This window comes from Ursus americanus, chromosome 36 (assembly GCF_024610735.1).
Source record: "Ursus americanus isolate L20-20 chromosome 36, mUrsAme1.1.p, whole genome shotgun sequence".
In the NCBI taxonomy this organism is placed as follows: Eukaryota; Metazoa; Chordata; class Mammalia; order Carnivora; family Ursidae; genus Ursus; species Ursus americanus.
Window position 1 is genome coordinate 6,998,734 of NC_142162.1, and position 27,097 is coordinate 7,025,830.

Below are 27,097 nucleotides of genomic sequence, written 5' to 3' on the forward strand. Positions count from 1 at the left end.
TCTCAAACTATAAGTCAATTTCCGTTAAGTTAAAATAAGGAAAAATGTTACAGCATCAAGCAGCTGATGACTTAACACTCATCATAAAAGAAAAAAATCATTCTCCCTTAAAAAAAAAAAAAAAACGCTTACATGGAATCCGACTCAAAGTATTTTGCAAATGTTTTCAATAGATGCAAATAATTTCAGCAGAATAAACTTCTTATTCAGATTCTAAAAATGAATGAATTTCCCATTTACTGAGCACCTCTATAACGTGTGCTGTATTTCCTATCAGTTGTGAACAGTTCACACATGAAATAACCTCTCAAAAATAAATACAGATTTCTAAGCAAGTTTTTTTACAACTATATATATGATATAGGAATCATTGGTATGAGATGTTCTGTAGTTTGTTTAATCTTCTAAATACTTTTAAGAGATGCTGGACAATGAGGAAAAACTTGTAACAATGAATTCTTTGAGAAGGTTCTGTTGATGGCCCTAAGTTCAAAAAAACCTGATGACTTGATTCACCGTGTATGATAGGCTTTCCCACCACGTGTATCATTGATAGTTTATTACTATGTTTTCTTTTCTTTCAGTGTGTGCTTTCCTGTTACTTGCAAACACTTCCTTCCTGGAATCTTTTACTGCTGCTGCTACTACTAACAATATCAGCTAACACAGCCTAAGCCCGTACTATGTGCAAAGGCCTGCAGGAAGTATTTACATGCAGTAGCATACATAGTAAGTCTCACTACAGCTCTCGGACGTAGGTACTATTACCTAAGAAAAGAAAACTGAGGCACAGAGAGCTTAAGAAATTTAGGCAAAAGCTCACAAAGTGAGTAACAACAGCAGGATCTGAATTCAGGCAGTTAACACCCAGAGCGCCTATGCTCTTCACTTCCACCAAGTCAACGCACTAAAAAGACTTTTGCTTTCATTATTTTTACAAATATATAAGTAAACAAACCAACGTTATAGGACACATTTGTCTAACCTGGGCATATACTTGCTAGTTTTACGCCATGAGAAACCTGCCACAGCTCGGGGATGTGCCAAATAAACAAAGGAAAATTGGGTGGACGCCTGTCTCCTTTTCACTTCGTGATGATCCTGAGGTATAATTGAGGATTTCCAGCCAGTCATGGGATACCATACTTTCAAAAGACAATCATCCTGCAAAAATATACAGGTCAATATAAAATTAATCTGAACATACACAATTCAAAATGTGATTTAGAGAACCTTCAAAAATCAAGCTCTCTGAAAAACTAACACGTGGCTTTATATAGCACAAACTCAAGTGTAAAATGTTTATTACGCTAAAGAATACTACTCTTGAAAAAGAAATGCTTTCTCCTTATCAATCTCCTCTGCATAATGGTGGTTTTCAAATTCCCTCCTTTAAACATGTAGGGGTCACTGTAGAGAAGACTCTGAAACCAGATGCCTTTGGATAAAATAAGAAATATGCCATGTTATTAGTCACTGTTAACATTCTCTCCTTTTTTGAAGATATCTGTAAGGGTGAAATCAATCCTTTTTAAATATGAACTGCTTCTTAGACTCTATGTCAGGAATCGGCAAACTTTCCCTGTGAAAGGCCAGACAGTATGAACGTTATTAGGCTTTGTGGACCGAGTAGTCTCTGACACAGATTCTCCTTGGTTTTTTTTTTTCTTACAACCTTTTAAGAACGTAAAAACCATTGTTTTCTGATCCCCACTCTAAATGAAGTGAAGGCACTTAGGTAGTAGTCAGGAATCACCTCTATGTCCACTTAAATAAGATACTTACAAGTATAACAATAGGCACCGACTTTATCATTTTACTCAGTTCTAAGAATTTTGTTAAAGGCCAAAATAGGGGCACCTGGGTGGCTCAGTCAGTTAAGCATCTGCCTTTGGCTCAGGTCATGATCCCAGGGTCCTGGGATCAAGTCCCCTGCATTGGGCTACCTGCTCAGCAGGGAGCCTGCTTCTCCCTCTGCCTCTGCCCCTATCCCTGCTCATGTTCCCTCTCTCTCTGACAAATAAATAAAATCTTTAAAAAAAAAAATAAAGGCCAAAATAATTTTATCTTATTTAACAGAAAGCATCTACTTTGTAGTGCTTTATCCTCAAAAGTGAAGAGAGTCTTGAGGGAAATAATAAAATGATACCATTCATGCAAAAATCTCACTCTATGAAACAACGGAACTATGTATTCCTGGAAAGTGCATGTAGGATCAAATACTATCATGTAGACTAGATAAACATTTCTGTTTTTTACCATCTTGGTACTTATTTTCAATTTATACTGCATAATGTATGTTTCCACTAAGGTCTCATTTATTTGGATATTTGAATTATACAGCAAGTCTCTTTAAGTGCTTAGTCTGAGACAACCACTTAACAATGTACTAGTTACTTTCCTCCAAGTACCTTCTTCAACTTAGCATCATTTTCACCTAACCAAATTTAGTGCACAACCTACAGTAGTGGTTTCAGGCCACATACCATAAAAACGATAGAGGCATCTCAGAGCCCCCTCAGCATTCATAAAGAAAATGCAGAGTGCCTCCATGGAACAGGTGGCATTCTAGCACCTTTCTCCCATTCCACCAGTAGCCCCTCACTCAACTGGAGCAGTCCCATTTTCATCTGTTACTGCCTAAACTAAAACCACACAAAAGTGAATTAGAAATCGTTAACAGTAGGGGCGCCTGGGTGGCACAGCGGTTAAGCGTCTGCCTTCGGCTCAGGGCGTGATCCCGGAGTTATGGGATCGAGCCCCACATCAGGCTCTTCCGCTATGAGCCTGCTTCTTCCTCTCCCACTCCCCCTGCTTGTGTTCCCTCTCTCGCTGGCTGTCTCTATCTCTGTCAAATAAATAAATTAAAAAAAAAAAATCTTTAAAAAAAAAAAAAAAGAAAGAAATCGTTAACAGTAAGATAGCTAGAAAATTTCCAAATTAGAAAAAAAGAAGTAAAATTGTCTTTATTCACAAAATCCTAAGGAATCTATACAAAAAAAAGAAAAGACTTACACCTGATAACAAAATCATAAGACTAAAGATCAAAACTCAAACAGCAATTCTCTTTCTACATGTTAGCAATAACTGGAAATGTAATTTGCTTAAATACCTTTTACGTTAGGAAGGTAACAAATTAGGTATAAGACATGTACGCTAAAAACTACAAAACACTGCTAAGAGAAAGAAAAGCTAAATAAAAAGAGAACATACCACCTTCAGGGATCTGAAATACAAATGTTACTGATCCAATTCTTCCCAAACAGATCTATAGAGATTTAATGTAAAAACAGCCAAAATCACAGCAAGTTTTTTGGTAGAAATTGACTGCCTTATTCTAAAATTTGTATGACATCAAAGAAACAATACCACAAAAAAAAAAAAATATTTTAAAGATTTTATTTATTTATTTATTTGAGAGAGAGAGCATGAGTGAGCAAGAGGAGGAAAAGAGGGAGAGGGACAAGCAGACTCCGTGCTGGGCAGGGAGCCCAATGTGGGGCTCAATCCCACAACTCTGTGAACATAACCTGAACCAAAAATCAACTTGGACACTCAACCGACTGAGCCACCTAGGCACTCCCACCAAAAATATTTTTAAAGAAAAAACAAAGTTAGAGGACTTACCCCACCCAATTTCAAAACTTACTATAAAGTTATGGAAAGTAGGGAAGATGGTGTCCTGAGCGGACCTCCTCTGACAGACATGCCAAAGCAACAACTACATGTACAGCAACTCTAAAAACAACTTGAGAACTTCTGCAGCTAATCATAGAGCAGGTCACAATGAAAAGTGAAGAAAGACAGAGACTTGACTGGAAAGAAATGACTTTGAAGAAATAATAACTGAAAACCTCCCTGACCTGGTGAAGGAAAACAGATATCCAGACCCAGGAAGCAAAGAAAGTCCCAAACAAGATGAACCCAAGGAGGTCCACATCAAGACACATAACAGTTAAAATGGAAAAATTAAAGATAAAGAGAGAATCATAAAAGCAGCAAAGAAAAACAGCTGCATACAAGAGAAACCCCATAAGGTTATCAGCTGCTTATTTAGCATAAACTTTGCAGGCCAGAAGGAAGTGGCATGATATATTCAGAGTGGTGAAAGACCCAGATACAACCAAGAATACTCTATCAGGCAAGGTTATTCAGAATTAAAGGAGAGAGAAAAAGTTTCCCAGACAAACAAAAGTTAAAAAAGAGTTCATCACCACTAAACTGGCCTCACAATACTGAGGAAACTTCAAGTGGAAAGAAAAGGCTATAATTAGAAGACAGAAAATTATAGTGGTGCCTGGGTGGCTCAGCCAATTAAGCATCTGACTCCTGGTTTCAGCTCAGGTCATGATCTCAGGGTCGTGAGATTGAGCCCCATGTCAGGTTCCATGCTGGGCGTGGAGCCTGCCTGGGATTCTCTCTCTCCCTCTCCCTCTCCCTCTGCACCCCCTTCACATGATCTCTCTCTCTCAAAGAAAAAACAAAAACTAAAACTAAAACTAAAAACCATAACAAGACAAAAAAGAATATTATATAATAATAAAGGTTTCAGTCCAACAAGAGGATATAACAATTGTAAATATCAATGCACCCAATATAGGAGCACTAAATATATAAGGCAAATATTAACAGACATAAATGGAGGAATCGACAATAATACAATGACAGTAGAGGACTTAAATACCCCACTTGCATTAATGAATAGGTCATCCAGAAAGAAAATCAATAAGGAAACAGTGGCTTTGAACAACACATTGACCAGATGGACTTAACAGATATATACAGAACATTCCACCCAAAAACAGCAAAATACACATTCTTTTCAAGTACACAGGGAACATTCTCTAGGATAGATCACGTTAGGCCACAAAACAAGTTTTTAAATAAATCTGAGAAGACTGAAATCATATCAAGCATCTTTTCTGACCACAACAGTATGAACTAGAAATCAATTACCAAAAAAAAACCCCAAAAAACAAAAAAAACCTGGGGGAGGGGGAACACATGAAGACAAAACAACAGGCTACTAAACAACCAATGGGTCAATGAAAAATCAAAGAGGAAATAAAAAAAATACATGTAGACAAATGAAAATGAAATACAATGGTCCAAAATCTGCTGGATGCCCCAAAAGTAGTTCTAAGAGGGAAGTCTGAGAGATACAAGTGTACCTCAAGAAACAATCAAAATCTCTTAACCTTACAACTAAAGAAACTAGAAAAAGAACAAAGCCCAAAATGAGTAGAAGAAAAGAAATAATAAAGATCAGAGCATAAACAAATGAAACAGAGACTAAAAAAGAATGGAAAACATCAATTGGGGCTAAGAGCTGGTTCTTTGAAAAGATAAACTTATTAAGCCATTAGCCAGGCTAATCAAGAAAAAAAGACAAAGGACATAAAATCAGAAATGAAAGAGAAATTAATGCCAACAAATTACACAACCTAGAAAAAAATGGATAAATTCCTAGAAACATCAACCTTCTAAGACTGTATCATTAAGAAATGAAAAATCTGAACAGACCAATGACCAGTAATGAAGTTGAACTGGTAATCAAAAAACTCCCAATAAACAAAAGTCCAGTGCCAGATGGCTTCGTGGGTGAATTCTACCAAATACTTAATACTTCTCAAAGTATTCCAAAAAATAGGACAGGGAGAAATCCTTCCAAAATCATTCTATGAGGCCAGTATTACCCTGATACCAAAATCAGACAAAGACACACATACACTCACTCACTCACAAAGAAAATTACAAAAATAAAATAAAGTTATACAACTCTGGGGAAAAAAATTACAGAGCAGTAACCCTGATGAACATAGATGAAAAATCCTCAACAAAATCTTAGCAAACCAATTTAAAAACAAATTAAAAGGATCATTCACCATAATCAAGTAGGATTTATTGTAGGGATACAAGGATGGTTCAATTTATGCAAATTAATCAACGTGATACATTACATTAGCAAAATGAAGGATAAAATTCCTAAGATCATCTCAATAGATGCAAAGAAAGCATTTGACAAATATCCATTCCTGATAAAAATTCTAAACAAGGTGGTATAGAGGGAACATACATTATAAAAGCCATATATGACAAACCCACAGTTAACATCATACTCAATGGTAAAAAGCTAAAAGCTTTCCCCTAAGATCAGAAACAAAACAAAAATGCCCACTCTCACTATTATTAGTCAGCATAGTACTGGAAGTCCTAACTACAAAAAGAAAGAAAAGCCATTTTTTTTTAAGATTTTATTTATTTATTTGACAGATATAGAGACAGCCAGTGAGAGAGGGAACACAAGCAGGGGGAGTGGGAGAGGAAGAAGCAGGCTCATAGCGGAGGAGCCTGATGTGGGGCTCGATCCCGTAATGACGGGATCACGCCCTGAGCCGAAGGCAGACGCTTAACCGCTGTGCCACCCAGGCGCCCCAAGAAAAGGCATTTTGAAGTAAATGTCACTATTTGCAGATGATATATTACATATAAAAAACCCTAAAGACTCTACCAAAAAACTATTAGAATAAATGAATTCAGTAAAGCCGGAGAATACAAAACCAATATCCAGGAATCTGTTGCATTTCTATACACTAATAACAAAATAGCAGAAAGAGAAACTGAGAAAATAATCCCATTTACAACTGCATCAAAAAGAATAAAATACCTAGGAATAAATTAACCAAAAAGGTGAAAGACCTGCACACTGAAAACTATAAGACTGTGATGAAAGAAATCGAAGAAGGTACAAACAAATGGAAAGATACACCATGTTCATGGATTGGAAGAATACTGTTAAAATGTCTCCACTACCCAAACCAATCTAAATTCAATGCAATCCTTATCAAAATACCAATGGTGTTTTTCACTGAATTAGAACAAAAAATCCTAAAATTTATATGGAACCACAAAAGACTCTGAATAGCCAAAGCAATCTTGAGAAAGTCTATAAATCTGTCAAGGCTCGCTGAACTTAAAATATACATTTTATTTAAATAAAATATATATTAAAGTGTATATCAAGTGTATTAATAATATATTTATTAATATAGTGTATTAATATAAAATATATTAATATGGTTAATATATTAATATAGTTAATTACATATTAATATATTGTACATAATTATAGAAGATATAATTATCTATATAGAATTAACATATTAATTACATATAGCTAATATATACATAGTTATATACTTAATATAGTTAATATGGCATATTAATATAGTATATTGAGTATACTTATATAAAATATATTAGGTGTATATTAAGATATACACTTAAAATATACATTTTATTTTATCTCAATTATATTTTGATAAAGTTAATTGTAAAAAGGAAGCAACAGGACAAGATATATGTACCAGGATGTTCATTTTTAATAGCAATAGAAAAATAAGAACCACTTAATGTTCATTAATAGTTATCTGATTAAGTTAAAATATAGTACATTCATTTAGTGAAAAATTATGTCACCTTTAAAAAGAATACATATACATGTGTATTGACAAAGCAATCTAGATTAAATGAAAAAAAAAATTTAAAGAATATGACCTAATTTGAGTATGTGTGCGTATGTGTGTGGTTTACAAAGACATCAGAAAGTGTGGAAAAATATATTTTGAACAGAAAACAGTGACCTTTTTTATTGAAGGTAAGACTATTTGGCAGAGGATTTTCATTTTCTCTGCATGTTTTTTTATAATAAATACATATCATGCTTAAAAAGAAAAGATATTTCTATTTTAAAGAACGAAAAAGGTTAAGAAGCCAATCCTTAAATAACTAAAACAATGAATCTAGGAACAGAGAAGTGCTTTCAAGAGGAAGAAAGCTTCTGGAAACATTCTGTAGGCTTCTCCTTTCCTCCCTGCCAAAATCACCCTCCTCAAAAATTCTTATCCGAGCCCTAAAAAAAAACAGTTTTTTACTCAAAAGCATAAGCCTCTATTTAAAAAAAAATGTTTCTGAAGAAAATAGTATTTTATTTTTTAACTTTTTTAAGATTTTATTTATTTTAAAGAGAGAGAGAGAGAATGCAAACAGGGAGAGGAGGAGAGGGGGAGGGAGAAGAAGGGGGAAAGAATCTCAAAGAATCTCAAGCAGACTCCACACAGAGTGCAGAGCCCGATGCAGGGCTTGATCTCAGGACCGTGAGATGCTCTGAGCTGAAACCAAGAGTCACTTAACCAACTGAGCCACCCAGACACCCCAAGAAAATAGTATTTTAAATCATTTTCAAATTTTACAAAATAACCAACTGTTATAGAAAGTGTTCAGATATAAACTTTATAAACAATTCAAATAAATACAGCAAACAAACTGAAGAAAACAATTCTTGAGTTGAAGATGTAATCGGGTATACCTTGTGGGGGGAAAAGTCTCTTTAATAAGTAAGACTTTAAAGCTCAGATAAAAAGTTAAAATACTACTAAGCCCAAGAAATTTTAATTTACCACACTCATAAAAAGTAGAGCTTACCAGCAAAAGTGCTCAACGAACTGAAATATTAAAAATCCTGAAGGTAACTGAATTTGAGTCGCACAACACCTGAACTGAAGTCCTGTCATCTGTAGCAGAGGCGGTGGAAAATGCCTTCTAGTGGTAGATCACACAGTTGCCATCTGTTTCATCAAGTCAGACAGACTTGGCTTTATTAACAGAAACAGAACAGACTGTGGCGGGGGGTGGAGGGAATGCCAACATTACAAAGTTATTTTCTGTTCTTTTTTCAAGAAGATCCTAATTAGACGTAGTATCTTCTCAAAAATGTGAGGAAATAAGCTTTTTAAACCCGTGACACATTTTATTAACCTCCAAAGTATCCTTACCAATAAGGCATTCTTATCTTTCCATCTGAATTACAGAACACTTAGCTCTTAGAAGAATTGAAGAATTTAATGCAAGGAAAACATGACTAATACTTGGGGAAAAATAATAGTCAATTGCTAGAGCTACTGTAATAAAAATTCAAAGAAAAGATATTGAGCATTATGGAACACGCAAATAGAACCGCCTTCAAGGAGCTTAAAATCTACATGTCCCATTTAAGAAGATGTGCTTTTAGTCTTATTACTCAGTTGTGTTTGAAGTAAAAAGACATCTTTTGGATTCATCAGAGATGAGAGTTCAAATTCAGTAGATGTTCAAACAATGAATACTAATCACTTTACATGGGTTCGTAATAGTTTTTAATGTACCACATGACCCTGTCAAAAGACCATACATCCTAAAGCAGTCTCAAAGTTCAGCCAGTTGTGACACATAGCTGAGGCAAATATAACACATTGAGTAAGCAAAGAGAGATAATCAGACACATTAAGATTATATGAGGGATTATTCCAAAAAAATAAAAGATGAAGGATAATTCATTCTTATGAAGCCAGCATTACCCTGACATCAAATCCAGATAAAGACACTACAAAAGAAGAAAACTACAGGCCAATATCTCTGATGAACACAGATGTAAAAATCCTCAACAAAAATATTAGCAAACTGAATCCAAGAATACATCTTAAAAGTCATTCACCCCAATTAAGTGGGATTTATCCCAGGGATGCAAAGGTGGTTCAACATTCACAAATCAATCAATGTGATACATCACATTAACAAGAGAAAGGATAAAAACCGTATGATAATCTCAACAGATGCAAAAAAGCACTTGACAAAGTACAATATCCATTCACAATAAAAACCTTCAACAAAGTAGGTCTGGAGGGAACACACCTCAACAAAATGAAGGCTGTATATGAAAAACCCACAGCTAACATCATACTCAATGGTGAAAAACTGAGAGATCTTCCCCTAAGACAGGGAATAAGACAAGGATGTCCACTCACTTTTATTCAACATAATATTGTAAGTCCTAGCCACAGCAATCAGACAAGAAAAACAAATAAAAGGTATCCAAATTGGTAAGAAAGAAGTAAAATTCTCACTATTTGCAGATGACATGAGACTATCTACAGAAAACCCTAAAGAATCTACCAAAAAACTACTAGAACTGATCAATAGATTCAGCAAAATCACAGTATATAAAATTAATATACAGAAATCTGTTGCATTCCCATACACTAATAATGAGGTAGCAGAAAAAGAAAGTAGAAAATAACCCCATTTACAATTGCACCAAAAAGAATAAAATACATATGAATAAACTTAACCAAGGAGGTGAAGTACCTATACCCTGAAAATTATAAAATACTGATAGGGACACCTGGGTGGCTCAGTTTAGCGTCTGCCTTCGGCTCAGGTCGTGATTCCAGGGTCCTGGGATTGAATCCTGCATCGGGCTCCTTGCTCAGTGGGGAGCCTGCTTCTCCCCCTGCTTGTTCTCTCTCTCTGACAAATAAATAAATAAAATCTTTAAAAAAACAAGAACAAAAAACACTGATAAAAAAAATCTGAAGGTGACACAAACAAATGGGAAGATATTTTATGCTCATGGATTAGAAGAATTAATGTTAAAATGTTGATAGTACTCAAAGCAATCAACAGATTTAATGCAATCCCTATCAAAATACATTTTTCACAGAACCAGAACATATAATCCTAACACCTGCATGGAACCACAAAAGGACCCTGAATAAAAAAAGCTATCTTGAAAGAGAAGAAGAAAGCTGGAGGTACTGCAATCCCAGATTTCAAGACAAACTATTAAGGTGTAGTAATCAAAACAGTATGGTACTGGCACAAAAACAGACACATAGATCAATGGAACAAAATGGAGAGTCCAGAAATAAACCCATGCTTACACGGTCAATTAATCTATGGCAAAGGAGGAAAGAATATACAATGGAATAAAAACCATCTCTTCAACAAACAGTGCTAGAAAAACTGGACAGCTACATGCAAAAGAATAAAACTAGACCGCTTTCTTGCACCATACACAAAAATAAACTCAGAATGGATTAAAGACCTGAATGTGAGACCTGAAACCATAAAACTCCTGAAAGAAAACATAGGCAGCAATTTCTTTGACATCCACCATAGAAACACTTTCTATGTATCCTGAGGCAAAGGAAACAAAAGCAAAAATTAAACTATTAGAACTATAACAAAATAAAAAGCTTTTGCACAGTGAAGGAAACCATCAACAAACAAAAAAGGCAACCTACCGAATGATATATGCAAATGACAGATCTGATAAGGGGTTAATATCCAAAACATATAAAGAACTTATACAACTCAACACACAAAAAAACCCAAATAATCCAACTAAAAAATAGGCAGAGGACGTGCCAGATGCATTTTTCCAAAGATGACATACAGATGGCCAATAGACACATGAAAAAATGTTCATCACTAATGATCAGGAAATGCAAATCAAAACCACAAAGAGATATCACTTTACACCTGTCAGAATGGCTAAAATCAAAAACACAAGACATAACAATCGTTGGTAAAAGAATAGATGAAGGAAATCAACTACAAGAAGAGAAGAAGCTACAAAACAATCCTTTCTATAAATAATTTTAACGGCTCATTTGTCTCATTTAGAGAAGGGTAGGCATCTTGAAATTTGTATTAATGTACTATTCTTAATTCAATTAAATTACATGCATTTTAAAATATATCTTATAAGAATTATATTTCATTTGATCATGTCCAGATACAGATTGTTAAACAGCTAAATTTTACTCTGAGAAAATTCAATGGATTTCAAACTGTTTCAGACTTAAAATTAGTCTGTAACATACGAATGGGTTATGAGGTGCTATTAACTGCTTATATACTACAGAACGGTCACATGATTCATTCACATAAACACTTAGTGAATGCAGGCATGCACTGTATAACTGCAGGGGATATAGTTGGGACCAGGGAAGGAAGAGACAGAGACAACAAAATATATTTCCTAGTTGCACAGAGCTTATACGCTAGAAGAGAAGACAACAGCAAATAAAGATACAAATTATTGTTTTAATACAATCATGATAAACACTACAAATGAAAAAGCATGCTGTCAGAGCATTTCCTTGGGAGGTCTGACCTTGCCTGGAAGGTTTCCTTTAAAAAGTGGTATTTAAACTGAGACCTGAAAGACACATAGAAGATGGCCATTGAAAGAATAGAGAAAGATACTTCCCTAGAGAGCACACAAAGGCTTAAAGCAGTCAAGAGCCTGGCATGATATTCAAGGCTCTAAAAAGCCGTCAGTGTGATAGGTGTTAAGGTGGGAACAAGCTGGGGGTACACCATGCCATACCCTACAGCCTTGCCATGGTAAGAACTGTGGTCTTTATCCTAGGAGCAACAGGAGTCATGAAAACTTTATGAAAGTAATACATTTGGGGGACTCTGGCCACTGGGAAAACACAGGATTAGAGGGCAGTTTCAGACGCCTCTAAGGTTCCAGAGGCAAGAAAATGCTAACTTGGCTTAGAGGCAGTGGAGGAACAGAAAAATGGACTTCACCCCTAAAGACCTCAACTTCTTTCTATGATCTCAAAGATGGCTAGAATCCTATGATGCTAAAAGTGTATATAAGTTTATATGTTGATATATGCACATACAGGTAGGCCCATTCTTTCTATGCATATCTAAACTGTCTTCCCCATGTTATAGGTCATTTGACATAATTAACTGTTGCCTCCTTCCTGAATTTTTTTTTTCCTTCTGATTTCTCTAGTGTCACATTCTCCTGTTTTCCATCTATCTTACTGGCCACTCCTTCTCAGTGGATTCTCCCCATTTTTTCCTCCACTTCTTAATGTTTGAGGATTCTGGGATTTCATCCTAAACTTCATTCCCTTCTCCAGCATACATTTTCTCCCTAGTTAATTTCACCCAGCCCCATAACTTAAACACCATCTTTTTTTTTGCCTAATGAATTCAAACCTGGAATCCTTAACTCTGACCTCTCCAGGGAACTCCTATCTTACTCTGTGTGATATCTTAACCAAAATGCATACTTTGATCTAGCCACTACACTCCAGCATCTGCTGTATTTTAACAAGCCCTGCTAATTCCCATCCTAGAGCATTTATATTTGGTGTCCCATTGGCCAAAAATACCCTTTCTTCGGAACTTCATACAGTTGACCCCTTCCAATTATTCAGTTCTCAGTTTAAAGTTACTTCCCCAGAACAGCATTCTTTAAAGATCATCCACTCTAACAGACACCAAGTCACACTACTACATCATCCTGTCTTAATTTTCTGGATAGCATTTATGAATACATGATTCTTTTGTCTTTCCTCACTACAAGTTAAGTTGCATGCACACAGCAATCTTGTCTATCCTCTTCATCACGAGACTCTCAACATGTAGAACAGCTCAGGGCGTGTGGTGTTCAAAAAAATATATGCTAAACACGTGAAGGTCGTTAATTTCAAATAAAATTTTAAATTAGCCTTTCATCAAAACTGCACTATGAAACGGAGAAAGACAAATTTTATGTATATATATATGCATATATAAAATATACATAAATATGAGAGAGTCTATCATGATGTGAATACAACTATGAAAAGATTCTTGTATGCTTTGCAAATATGAATTACCGGAATTCTGAAGAGCATTTTCTTTGATAAATTTTCTATGATAAAAGGTACATTAGACAATATATATGTCAAAATACATGTTTTAAGGAAGACCTGACTGTATACAATAGTGCCATTAATTTTTTTTTGAAAGAGGATAATAGGAAAACATGCTTTGAATGCAGCATAGGATGCACAACAATGCCCAAGCTGATGTCAGGGCAACGACTGACTGGGAATATGATACAGCTGCCTTCCAGTATGAACTAGAGTAGCTCTCTGATCACACCGAATTGGTCCTATATTAAATCATCACGGCCTCACCTGTGATAGATTCACTGACTCAAAGGGATGACTAACCTTACTAATCATCCGGGAGAAATAGGAGTAACAAAAAGAACAAATCTGTGAGTACGGCAGGTTTTTTCATAGTCAAGTTTTAGGAGTAGTGGGATGCTAGTTTTTAAAGATCAAAGCTTTTTAAAAGTGACTGCCTAGTTTTAGAGATCAAAGGCAAGAATTCTATTATTTTTTCAATTATTTTGCCTGTGATTTGGTAAGTTTTCCTTTTATTTAACCACGCTTTCCAGACATTACAGAAAATTCCACTTGCAGCTCTACGTTCTACCTAGAAATAGTAAATATTAGCGTTTTTTTATTTGTAGGTGATTTAATTGGCTTATCAAGTTTTTCAGTGTTTGTTTTTAAAACCTACTTTAATTTTCTCCTTCTAATTTATTTACCATTATTTATTTTCCCCCATTAGCCTTTGGTTTCTTACAATCTACCCTGCCAAATCATTTAGATAGCCCTGTTATCTGTAGGGGGGGGGAGAAGAGGAGGAAGGAGAAGCAGAGGGGAGAAAGAAAAAGCAGGGAAAGGGAGAGAGAAAGCCCAAATGGCAAGGAACTGCTGGCAGCCTCTAGGGCCTGAAGGAGGCCTCCAACCAAGAGTCAGGAAAAGGCCAAGCCCTCAGTCACACAGCCTCAAAAAAATAAATTCTGCCAACACCCCGAGTGAGCTTGGAAAAGGATTCTTCCCTAGTCAAGTCTCCGGGTAAGAATTCAGTCCACCTGGTGCCTTTAGAGTCCCAGACCAGAGCACTTATCCAAGCCACGCCCAGACACGTAACCCACAGACACTACGATAGTAAATGTGTGGTTTTGAGCTGCTGTCTGTGGTCATTTGTTATGCAATAACAGAAAACTAGTACCGACTCCTAGTGATAAGTGGTAGGAGCAAAAGTAAGACAGGAAAGGGGAATAAAAAGTAGAGTGGGTGGTGGGATACAATTTTTAAAAAGGTGCTTAAGCAGCACCTCACTGAGAAGGTGACACTGAAGACATTAAAGGGAAAAGCCATGCAGGTCTCTGGGGGGATGAGTTTCTGGGGGGAGGGAAAAACAAGTGCAAAAGCTATTTTTAGAAAAAATCACAATGGGTATATGGCTAAAGTCAGGTTTCCAAGGAGGAGACTAACAGGAGATAAGGTCAAAGAAGTGATGGGAGATGTAGTAAGCATGGGGCAGGCCTGAAAAACTGCCATAAAACTTGTTTTTTTAATGAATGAAATGGGAAGCCTTTTGACAGTTTTGAACAGAGGAGTGACATTATCTGACGTACACTTTGAAAAGATCACTCTAGCCACTGGTTTGAAAATACACCGTACAGGAGCGCAGCACAAGTTGGGAGAACCAATTAAGAATTTAATACAATAATACAAGTAATAAGTGATGGAGGCTTCAAACAGATTATAACAATGCAGATGATACAGAAGTGAGCAGACTGTGGATGTATTTTGAAGGTAGTGCCATCAGGGAAGTAGGGGGCAGGGGGTAGAGATGAGGAGTTCCATTTTAGACATGCTTACTTGAAGGCGTATATTAGTTAGATGTGTGCATGTATATATGTATTCATGTATGTGTGTGTGTATGTATAAATACATATATATGTGTGTGTGTGTGTGTATAAACAATAACCCTGGAGTTCAGAGGAGAGGTAAAGGCAAAAGATACAAACCTGAATGCACTTGAAGCCATGAGATGAGATTGTCAGAGAAGTAAGTATGGTCAGAGGAGAGGTCTAAGAAATAAGCCCTGGGGAACTCCAACATTTAAAAGTAGGGGAGTAAAGATGATATCGGCAAACTAATGGGGGGCAGCCAGAAAGTTAAAAAGAAAATCAAGAGTGTCCAGTGTCCTGGAAGTAAACTAAAGAAAGTGCTCAAGGGGAGGAAGTAACCAACTCTGTTAAATCATGCCATTAGGGTAAGTAAGAACTAACCACAGGATTCAGTAACAGGAACTTGCTAATGACACTTTCAGAAGAGCAGTAGTGAGTATACAAAACAGAAAATGAAAAAACTGGGAGATAGCAACTATAAGCAACTCTTTGAAGATGTCATACAGAGGACAAGGAAACGTGACCTGAGAAGAGGTCGAAGGAGGGTTTTTGGTACTGTGGCTGTTTGTTTCAGAATGGGAAGGGGCAAGATTACAGCATGTTTGGCATGCTACGCCGCATTAGTGAGCTTGGGCCGCCATAACAAAACACCGCAGACTGCGTGTCTTAAACAAATGTGCTTTCTCACAGTTCTGAGGCCTGGAGGCTGAGATGAGGCTGCGAGCATGGTCAGATTGGTGAAAGCTCTGTTCCTGGCTTGCAGATGACTGACTACCTTCTTGCCGTGTCTTCGCATCGCAGAAAGAGAGCAAGCTCTCTGGTGTCTCTTCTTATAAAAGTACTCACTATTCCTATCGTGAGGGCCATGCTCACAACACCTCATCTAACCTTAAGTACCTTCCCAAGGCTCCATATCCAAACACCATCATATTGGGGGTTAGGGCTTCAACATATGAATGGGGGTTGGGAGGCCATGTTCAGTCTGTAACATATGCCAATGTGATGACCCAGTGGAGAAGGGAAAACTCGTGCAGAAGAGAGGAGACAACTGCAATAGTAATGTCTCTGAGGAAGCAAGAGCAAATGGGATCTAGCAAACAAGTGAAAGAAATGGCCTTGTACAAAGCACAGACAGTGGGGCACCCGGGTGGCTCAGTCCACTGGGCATCCAACTCTTGGTTTCAGTTTAGGTCATGATCTTAGGGTCATGAGATTGAGCCCCATGTCAGGTTCTGGCAAAGAGCCTGCTTAAGATTCTCTCTCTCTTTCTCTGCTCTCCACCCCACACCCTGCTCGTATGCTCTTAAAAAAAACAAAACAAAACAAAAAAAACACAGACAGTTCGGCCATGGCAACATCCAGGAAGGCAGTACATATAGGCCCCGATGTCGGGAAGTGAACAGATACAGACAGATGGTAGGAGCTTACCAAATTTCTCTTCCAACCGCATCTATTTTCTCAGGCAAGAACCCACAGTAAACAAATGCTGAAGCAGGCAACTGGACTGTCACAAGGGAATCTGCCAACACCCAATGGCACAGAGCTACAGTTTCAAACCGCTACACGGAGACAATGCATAGAGTCCATGCAAGGTGAGAAGTCCCATCAGAGGCACCAGCATAACCCCAAGAAGACCACGAAGGAATATCCCTAAGTGAAAGGGTGAAATTGAGGGAGGAAAAAAAAAACCTCTGGAAAGGGATATGGTAAGGAAGGCTGTACCTACGCCTAGAGTGAGTGGAGAAGGGAGGCTCCGCTGGGCGTTTACAACCACAAGGCAGGCCCCACGAGACCCAAACTCACACTACCTGCACGGCACAGCAACTCCAAGCTGAGAATTTACTTTGAGTTGGGTTTTTCCCCCCAGGTGCCTGGCAGAAGCTAAAAGAAGGCACTGTCAATCAAGGGCTCAAAGAATCACAAACGCACTTGTAATAAACGTTTTCTCAGTGAAATACAAAGTGAGCTGGTATGGTGCCTTGCTACCCAATACACCTGAGCTAAAGCCCCAGATCTCCTTTTGACTAGTTCTAACTTCTCCAGGAAGTTCTCAAGCTGCAGCTTCCTCCTCTATAGATCAAGGAGAGTAGTGCCTGTCCCATAGGCTTTGTGGAGGCACAGGATCTGGCACATATAACACTCAATCATTAGTAGCTGCTGTCATAATAGTCGTAGTAATTATCCTAATTACAAACTACTTGCAAGTTTTACTTAACAATGAAAATAAAAGTTGTCACCACCCATGAAGTACTCCTGCACCATCTACCCTCACCCCCAACATAACTGAACTCAACTCTAACCCATTCTCTGGAAAACTCATGGGTCAAAAAAGGAATCACAACAAAAATTGGAAAAATGTATGCTTAGAATAATTATGAAAATAATACATATAAAAACTTAGGGAATTAAAAAAACCTTGTGAGATAAAGTGAAGCTTAGAGGGATATCCTCTACCAGATATCAAAGCAATTTAAAAGCTATAGCAATTAAGACAGGTGGCTGGTACAAGAAAAGGCCAGTGAGAGAAAATAACCCAGAAACAGACAAATATAGACACTGGATTCTATGACAAAAGTGGTAATACAGAGCAATGAAGAAAGAAGAGACTTTTCAATAAACTGTGCTAGGCAAGTAGATATCCATAGAGGAAAAAAAATCAAACTTGACCTCTTTCTCAAACCATATCCAAAGATTATTCTACATGAAATTTAGACATAAATATGGAAGACAAAAAAAAAACGTCCAGATTTTAGGTCACAGGTTCTTTACCTGAGGTCTCCTAACTCAAGGGACCTATGGAAAGAATTCAAGATATAAAAGATATTTTTGATAAATCCTGTTTCCTCTCATGTCTTAGTAGGTTAGTGTGCCAGTTCTAACTGACAGCATCTACATATCTTTGCCTGAGATTTCCAAGAAGTTGTTTCTGAGTGCTGAGAATTAATGCCCCGCCCTAACTAGCCCCCAACCAACAACCGATGTGTAAGAGGAACATGAGTGAGGAACGCGATGCTGTGAAGAACACTGGCTCCCAGAGTTACCCAGAGATCCGTGCTTGTGAATCACTTGCATGATTATGTGCCCTTTAGGAAGCACCTTCCCTTCTCTCCCTCAAATCCAGTATATTTCTTGGTGATCATTCCCCCTGTTAATTACTTATACTGGAATTCTTGTCTCAGGATCTGCTTCTTGAGAAACCAAGACAACTAAGACCCACCAGTTACCAAGAACTTGAGTGGTGAAAAACAATTACTTCTCTATTTTCATAATTGCTAACTGAAGGAAATGCTAAATTTCAGTTACGAATATAAGCAACAAACCAAAATAGTATTAGTGGCACCTATGAATTTATCTCTAACAGAAACCACAGATATTTTAGTATTACATGACAGTTGCTATAAATATCTCAAAATGTTTTTGACACTCCTTGCTACTTTGAAATTGTTAGTTATTAGGTAACTACTGAACCGCACATGGCTGCAGTCTTCCTGTCTACGATGTCACCTGTTGAGCAACTGCCTCTGGGCCAACTCATTACTCAGCCACAAAACAGGTGAGTGGTTTACAACTAGAGATTAACTCAAAAAGGGTTAATTCTGGTGTTCTTGGAAAACCTCTTCTTGCCTTGTAGTGTAATATCAAAGTTTTAATTCCATATACAACAATTAAGTACAATTAAAACTTCAACTTGTGATTTTTAAATGTAATTTTTTGTTACTGAAGCATTGGCCAAGAAGTACATAACGGCAATTATCACAAATGTATTTTTTAATATCTTGAAGCTGTATTTCAAAAACTTTATGGTATAATTTTTGTAAGTTCCAAACCATGCAAAACTAAACATTATACTATTTGGGAATTTATACATGTGAAACTGAAAAAAATATGAAATAAAACAAAATTGAGGATTCTGGTTGTCTGGGTGGGAAGGGAAGGAGAGGGTACAAGCAGAAAGATAAGGAACCCATCAGTTTATGTTCTTTGTGCCAAATCAGGTAGTAGGTAAATGTGTATTATTATACTATATATATATATATACATATATATATATAAAACTATACTAGTAATATATATATACTATATATAGTATATATATATAAAACTATACTAGTAATATAGTAATATATTACTATATATTAGATATATATTTCAAATATATTCATTTATACTTATGTTATATGTTATAAATATTTTATAACTTAAAAATGAACATTCATAGAATAAGAAAAAATTCTTGAAAATTAAAAATGAGATAGGAAAAAAATTATTTTAAAGTTAAAGCTGGAAAATCACCCAGAATTTAAACAAAAAGATGAAGAACTGAAAAACTGGAAGAGAAGAGAAAAGATAAATTAGAGGATCGATAAAAAAATTATCCATATCTGAGTGAGGGAAAATTCAGAAAGAGAAAAAAGAGAACATGAAGGGAAGGAAATAGCACAAAAGAAGTAATACAAAATAATCTCCCGAACAAAAGATGAGTTTTCAGATTAAACAAGCCCACCAAACTGCCTGAACACAAAAGTCTTTTTCCCTTAGAGGTATACACTAAAGTATTTATACATGACTGACCCGTACCACGACATCACCTTGAAATTTCAGAACACCAGGGATAAGGGGAAGATTTTTTAAATCTCTACAAGCTGGAGATAGGGGAGTGCGGTCCTAATGGCACTGTACTTCTCAAATAGCAGCACTGGTAGCTAGAAGGCAAGAGAACCAGGACATAAAAAATTCTCGGAGAAAATTTTCAACCCAATCCTATGCCCAGCCAAATCAAGCATTAAAAAAGAATAACTGTTTAGGCTTTGCAATGCCTTAAAAATTTTTTTGCACATTCACCTTTCTCAGGAACCTACTTAGAGGGTATCTCCATCAGATCAAGGAAAGAAGATGAATGATGCTAAGAAACGGCAAAGAGAATCTCCTGAGGTTGGTAAGAGAAAATTCAAAAATGATAGCTCTGCTATTTTAGGCTTGGAGAGCAACCAAGCCAGAGTGGGGCAAAGAGAGCACACATTTTCAGGACACCTCCTATGTGGGATTACACCCAGAGGAGATCCAAAGACTGCCAGAGGTTTGCGGATGAATTAGGCACGTAGAAAATGAAGCAAAGAATAAAACAAAGTAACTGCTAACTCCAAAATAATTATTCTGTGAAGAGTATTTTACACAATCTTAATAATGTGAACATTTACCCAAATATTATGAGCTATCTACAGCAGGATGATAGGAGGAAGGAAAGTGAACACGTGTATGTGGTAGAAGTGGAGATGGGGCTGGGGACAGCAGCTGGAGGACTCAAGTCTCAGCTTCCATAGTAGGAAGGCAAGAGAGGATACATAAAACCGAAGGAAAAAAAGTCAAGAGATGGGAGGATAAGCAAGTTATTTAGGAACATGGAAGGAAATACCAAAATATGCAATCTGATGAATAATTCCCTCCAGGACACAGGAATTAAGAACGGGGTGAAAGGGTGCTTTTTTTCATTGTGAATCTACAGTAGTACTATTTAGCTTTTTAAATTACTTACATATACTATTCTTTAAACATAAAAATTTTAATTTTAAAAATTATAAGTTTTAAAGAAAGGTCAAGTAATAATAACAACAACAACAGCCATTTATTTTCTCAAGTGCCTACTACCTATGGGGAACATACCAGATCTTTCACAAATACTATCACTATTCCTCAGACCAGCTTTGCAGAGTAGGATTACCCCAATTTTACAGATGAGAAAACTGAAAATGAGAATGAAAAAGGAACATTTTCAACTGTTTTGTTTATGTTTTATTTGGTCCTTTACCTTTCCAGCAGTAGCAAAATATTCACCATCAGGGGACCATTCCATCAAATGTACAGATACTGAGGTTCTAAAAAAAACAAAGTTAAACAGTCAGCATTTTTAAAATCTGGAACACTGTATATATATATATATACAAAATTTATATATAAATGGTCAAAATAAGATTTTCATAACAAGAGTGTTTTCTAAAATTAAAAATTTCACCTCCCCCAAAATACAAATTAATTAATAAAACTAATCTGAAGTTCACTTTGGGGATCCAAAGAAGAATGCAATCAACATGCATAAACGATATCTTCACCTATATGTCCAACCAACATCTTCAATATAACACGTTAAAAACTGAGCTCACCATTTTTCCTGGCTAATTGGTCCCCTTCACATAATCCATACTGTCAATGGTACAGCCATTCTCCTACTTAAGAGTGGCTGGTAACTTTCATCACATCTTCCCCGTCCCCATCCATATCTCATCCATTAATGAGTGATTCCCCTGTGTCAACCTTATCTACCCAAGTTCTGAAGTTATAACTATGAAAATAATTTTGCTTTTTTTAAACGATCAACTGATAGACTGAAGGGTAATATTATAATGGGTTTTGGTTAGAAAAAGTCCACTTTCTAAGCTTCTAAATGTAATGGTACTATCAAAAAATAGAGATCATTCTGAAAGGGAATATATTTTAGGAAGCTTTTTTTTAAATTAATGAGCAGAACAACATAGATACTAACTTGCATTGCCAGATGCACTTCCAATCATTTAAAACTGGAGGGATTTTATTATCGATTTCTTCCTCCTCTTCCAGAATGTCATCTCCTGGAGGAGCCCACAACTGAATAGAATCAGTTGCTGTCAACAATCTGTTATCTGAAATTTAAAGAGAGTTCTCATGAATAAGCAAGGATTATCTGGAGAAAGAAATGCGTATGTGGGCTTGTATTTAGGTCTATAAACTATTCTGTGAAAAATAAGCAATACTGTCAATGAAAAATACTTGGGGCATATCCATTTCAAAGTTCTAAGAATCCACTATCCAAGAGAGAGTAGTTCTCAGGAGAGACTTGAGAACAAAAAAGAAAACCTTACTGGCAAAGAGCTAAAGAGCTATTGTGTATTAGGTAAATCTTTAAAAAAAAAAAAAAGAAAAGAAAAAGAAAAGAAATGCAAACGTACAATAACAAAACAAACCCCAAAAGCTCTGATATATAAACACAGAAAGTTCTCAGGATATAAAATTTAACTAAAGATCAAGGCATTTTGGTTTTCTACATGGAATATTAAAATTACCTTCATTAATCATGAATGTAAAAAGGGGCAACAGCTATTATCATTAGAGACTTCTAATCTTTCAAACTTAAAGACAATAATTTCCTAAAACACAAACAATAAAACAAGATAGGGGTTTAGGCCCTATTTCTGATTTTATTTCTTACTAAATACAGTAACAGTAAAGGACAACACATGTTAACTAAGGAAACAAATCACCACTGTTTCTTGGAATAAGACATTCAAACGCAGGGGTAGAAAAGCACAGAAGTAATAGTAAATTAAGCACTGTACAAAGCAGTGTATACCAACAAAAAAAATATACACTCATCCACTAGCAAAAAGAAAATATACTACGGATCACTTTCTTATTATGAGAGACTATTTCACATCGTAATCATACATTTTAAAACCAATATTTACTCTTCATAATTTCTGAATGTAATCACTAAATACCTTGAGGGTCCCATGCTAAATTGTATGTCACAGAGCTCAAAAAAAACTGCCCAGTTTTAAGCCACTGACACTTGAGTTGCTGAAACATAGAAAAAAGAAAAACATAGGTTGTTTATTTTTATTTTTTTTATTATATTATGTTAGTCACCATACAGTACATCCCCGGTTTCCGATGTAAAGTTCGATGATTCATCAGTTGCATATAACACCCAGTGCACCATGCAATACGTGCCCTCCTTACTACCCATCACCGGTCTATCCCATTCCCCCACCCCCCTCCCCTCTGAAGCCCTCAGTTTGTTTCTCAGAGTCCATAGTCTCCAATGCTTCACTCCCCCTTCTGATTACCCCCCTTTCTTTACCCTTTCTTCCCCTACCGATCTTCCTAGTTCTTATGTTCCAGAGATGAGAGAAATCTTATGATAATTTTTAAAGTAACATCCACAAATACTACCATTTTATCATTTTCTTTGACTTAAGACCTCATGATCTAAAACAAAGATGTAAATATTCCACTATTATTTTTAAAATATTGTTTCTAAAATAACCTCTGATAGTTTCACTTGTTTATTCTACCATACCAAGCCACTTGCCACAGCATATTCTCCCAGGCTTCTTTCCACGTCCATGAACACATTCTCATACTCAGGATATGCTGTTCCTCTCTCTTCACCTGCAAACTGCTTCCATCAAGACCCAGCTACATCATCCCTTCTGCAGAGGGGCCTCTTCTGACATCCTGGCAGCACTCAGAGCAGTCTTTACATCCTACCATCTAACAGTGGTCACACTGGAGTATTACTCGTTCATATGTCTGACTCTCCTATTCAACTCCGACACCTCGGGGCAGCAATTATGCCATCAGAAGCTTTGTGTCCTGAGTGCTATAATGGCTGGAACATATGCGGACACTCAATAGATGTTTGTGAAAACAAAATAAGTGCACATGAGAAAGAAGTGCAAATTATCATAATCCTATGGACTCAATGTCTAAAATAAACTAGATGCATCTCCCAAAGTCAGCAGATCTGAACTATACAATATATACAGTTCATAAACCTGTATTACATATGTTGTATTCATTTGAGTAATTTCCATCTTTTTTCTTACCATTTTCATACTAAAAGGTAGAAAGAAGATTCAAAGTATAAAAGTCAAAGGCCTTTGCCATGAAATAATGTGAAAAAAAGTTTAGATTTTATCTTCTTTGTATTTCTTTGTACTGTCATTTCTATGTAGCACACAAATATAAAATGTCCTTTTGTGATGACGTAAAGCCATGTCACCTTAGGCAAGTTATACATTAATTGCTTGGCAAGTAATAATAGTTTAATACACAGCAATTCCCTCTCTATGTTTTCTAAATACTTAGCAAAAATTCATTCAAAATAAAATAACTGCAAAATCTGAATTTCATTATCGAAAAATAATTTAATATTTTTAATATAATTTTTTGAACCCTACTATTGCTTATCAAACAAAAGTCAAAACAGTACTTTAAATATTGCCCAATAGATCTATTTTAGAGTAATAATCAAATCATTCCTAAAACTACAGACATCCCTAATATTCTTTCCTTTAGTATTTCTCACAGTGTAGTATGTGCGCCAACTCCGCAGCTGAAATTTTGAGGGTGAGGCCTGGAATCTGAATTTTAATATGTACCCTAGGTGACTCTTAAGCACTCTCAAATTTTATATCTATTTCTTAATGCTATCATATTTTAATCTGCACTTTTTTTGAAATATGAAAAGAAATAATCAAGTACATATATTTAATGAAATATATCAAATCTACTTTTTTAATGCATTTAAGAATACACTTTTTAAAAATTATTAAATATATACTCTTGGCATTCAGATTTCATACTGGCAGTCTTGACTACTTGTGGGTGATAATGGAGTCTTAATGCACATAGTAATTTTTAAAAGGGTTAACAATTCTAGCCATACAAGGTTTTCTGAATTTTAAGTAAAATAAAATATAGCACCCAGAATGAATCTGAATAGTTCTCGAGGTGATATGCTAGACCACTTAGCTGATAAGTGACTTTATCTAAGTTCCTAACTCCTTCATTAAAAAAATATTTAGGGGGCGCCTGGGTGGCTCAGATGGTTAAGCGTCTGCCTTCGGCTCACATCACGATCTCCACGTCCTCGGATCGAGCCCCCCCATCAGGCTCCCAGCTCAGGTGGAAGTCTGCTTCTCCCTCTGTCTCTCCCCCTGCTTGTGCTCTATTTCTCTCTCTTTCTCTCTCTGTCTCTCTCTCTCTCAAATGAATAAATAAAATCTTAAAAAAAAAATTTAGAAGCATCTATTATGTTCCAGATCCTGTTCTAAGTACTTCAGATGCATCAGTGAACAAAAGAAACAAAGCTCCATCCATACCCTCATTGGGCTTCCACTCTCAACAGTAAATAACAAATAAACAAGAAAAGCGCTATGGAAAAAAAGTTAAAAATAGGAGGATGGCGGTTAAAATAAAGGTGGTAGAAGCAACTGGCAATTTTTTAAATGGGTGGACCCCCAGTGAGAAGGTATTACTGAGCAAAGATTTACAGGATCTGCAGGAGCTGGCCCTAAAGCTATCTAGAGAAAGTTACAAACACGAAAAACATTCCAGACAAGAGAAAAAAAAATACTAAGACCCTACGACAGAAAATAACTGTTCAAAGAACAGTAAAAATGCCAGTGTGGCTGGAGTGACATCAGAGAGGACAAAAATAGTAGGAGTTGAGCTCTGAGGGGTGGTAAGGGGGTACTGGAGGGAAGAAAAGCTACCATCTATTTTAAGGCTTTTTTGGCTTTGAGTCTAGGAGAAATACTGAATTTTAAGCAGAGAAGTATGTCATGACCTGCTATCGAGAACAGGGAAGGGGGAGGGGGACATAAAACATATCAGAGATTACTCTAGTAATCTAGACAAGAAATAATAGTTCTTCAACTAAGGAAGATTACAAGGTAAATCTCAATTAGCAATATTGCAGAAAACTAGGCTTCTAAAATGTCTGCATTTATTCCCAGTGGATGTAAAAGATCTCACCACAAAGCACCAGACCAGCTTCACGTGGACATTCCAGACCACCTTCAGCACGAGCTCCCAAGGAGCTCTTCACTGCTATCAACTGGATTCTAAATTTAACTCTAAAAAATTTCTACTACCGTTTAATACTTACACAATTTCTCTTATGAGAATTTATGCCCAAGGGTTCAAAAATACAAACAGCATTACCATATGAAGCTGCAATCTAAAAAGAAATGAACAAAGCATTAACATTCAGGAAAAGAAAAGAAAGACAACATCCTTTTCACAATAACGTATAAACTAATTACATATAATACAATCCCGATACAGTATTTATGATTTATTCCATTCCATAAATATAACTGAAAAAGTACTGGACTTAAGAATCTCTTCTCTGGGGGCACCTGGGTGGCTCAGTCAGTTAAGTTTCTGTCTGCCTTTGGCTCAGGTTATGGTCCCAAGGTCCTGGGATTGAGTCCCACATCTGCTTCTCCCTCTGCCTCTGCCCCACCCCCCACTCATGCACACACACACTCTCTCTCTCCCTCTAATAAATAAATAAAATCTTTAAAAAAAAAAAAGAATTATTTTAATATAGGAATAACTTTATTAACAAAGATACATTTCAATGGTGCATCTGTCAGAAATTTCATAATCCAGTGAAAATAATATAAAAACCATGAGAAATAGAAAAAGACATCAAAAAAGTACTAAACAGGTATTCAAAATATTTCAAATAAAATGACATTAATTATACCATAAAACAAAAAATACCAAAGGGGAAACCCACCTAGAAGGAGGAACAGAGAAAATGGACTAAGGAGAAGAAATCAGACTCAAGTGGAAGAGGAAGAGCTGACGAAGACATCTACGTGGGTTGAAGCTACAGACTGGGGGGCCGGGAGGACTTTTTTCAAGGTCACATACCTGATAAAAAGGGACATAAATCTCTCTGTCCCTGGAAGCTACCACAACCCGCTTTACAATAACTCCTTGAGAGCCAATTCCCAGCTCATCCTCCTCTTGTCAAGAGGGAATCAACTACAAGGAACAGACCAAAACCCATCCCTGCTGACGCCTCTGGACCTAAAGGTTAACCTGTAAGACAAAACTATGTGTATGTTCTTTTAAGGCCAGCCAAAAAGGCCTACTGTC

General features: G+C 36.4%; 1 protein-coding gene across 4 annotated transcripts in view; it reads right to left on the reverse strand.

The window, feature by feature from the left end:
* DMXL2 (Dmx like 2) overlaps positions 1-27,097 on the reverse strand; it is a 142,947-nt gene that overhangs the window by 81,040 nt on the left and 34,810 nt on the right. For all 4 annotated transcript variants that reach the window (XM_087859145.1, XM_045812130.2, XM_087859144.1 and 1 more), the window contains exons 3-7: positions 26,094-26,165; positions 22,918-22,996; positions 21,927-22,062; positions 21,195-21,261; positions 986-1,164 (exon numbers count right to left, since the gene is read on the reverse strand). In XM_087859145.1, the coding sequence (XP_087715271.1) occupies positions 986-1,164; positions 21,195-21,261; positions 21,927-22,062; positions 22,918-22,996; positions 26,094-26,165 (533 nt within the window). The remainder of the gene's footprint in view (positions 1-985; positions 1,165-21,194; positions 21,262-21,926; positions 22,063-22,917; positions 22,997-26,093; positions 26,166-27,097) is intronic.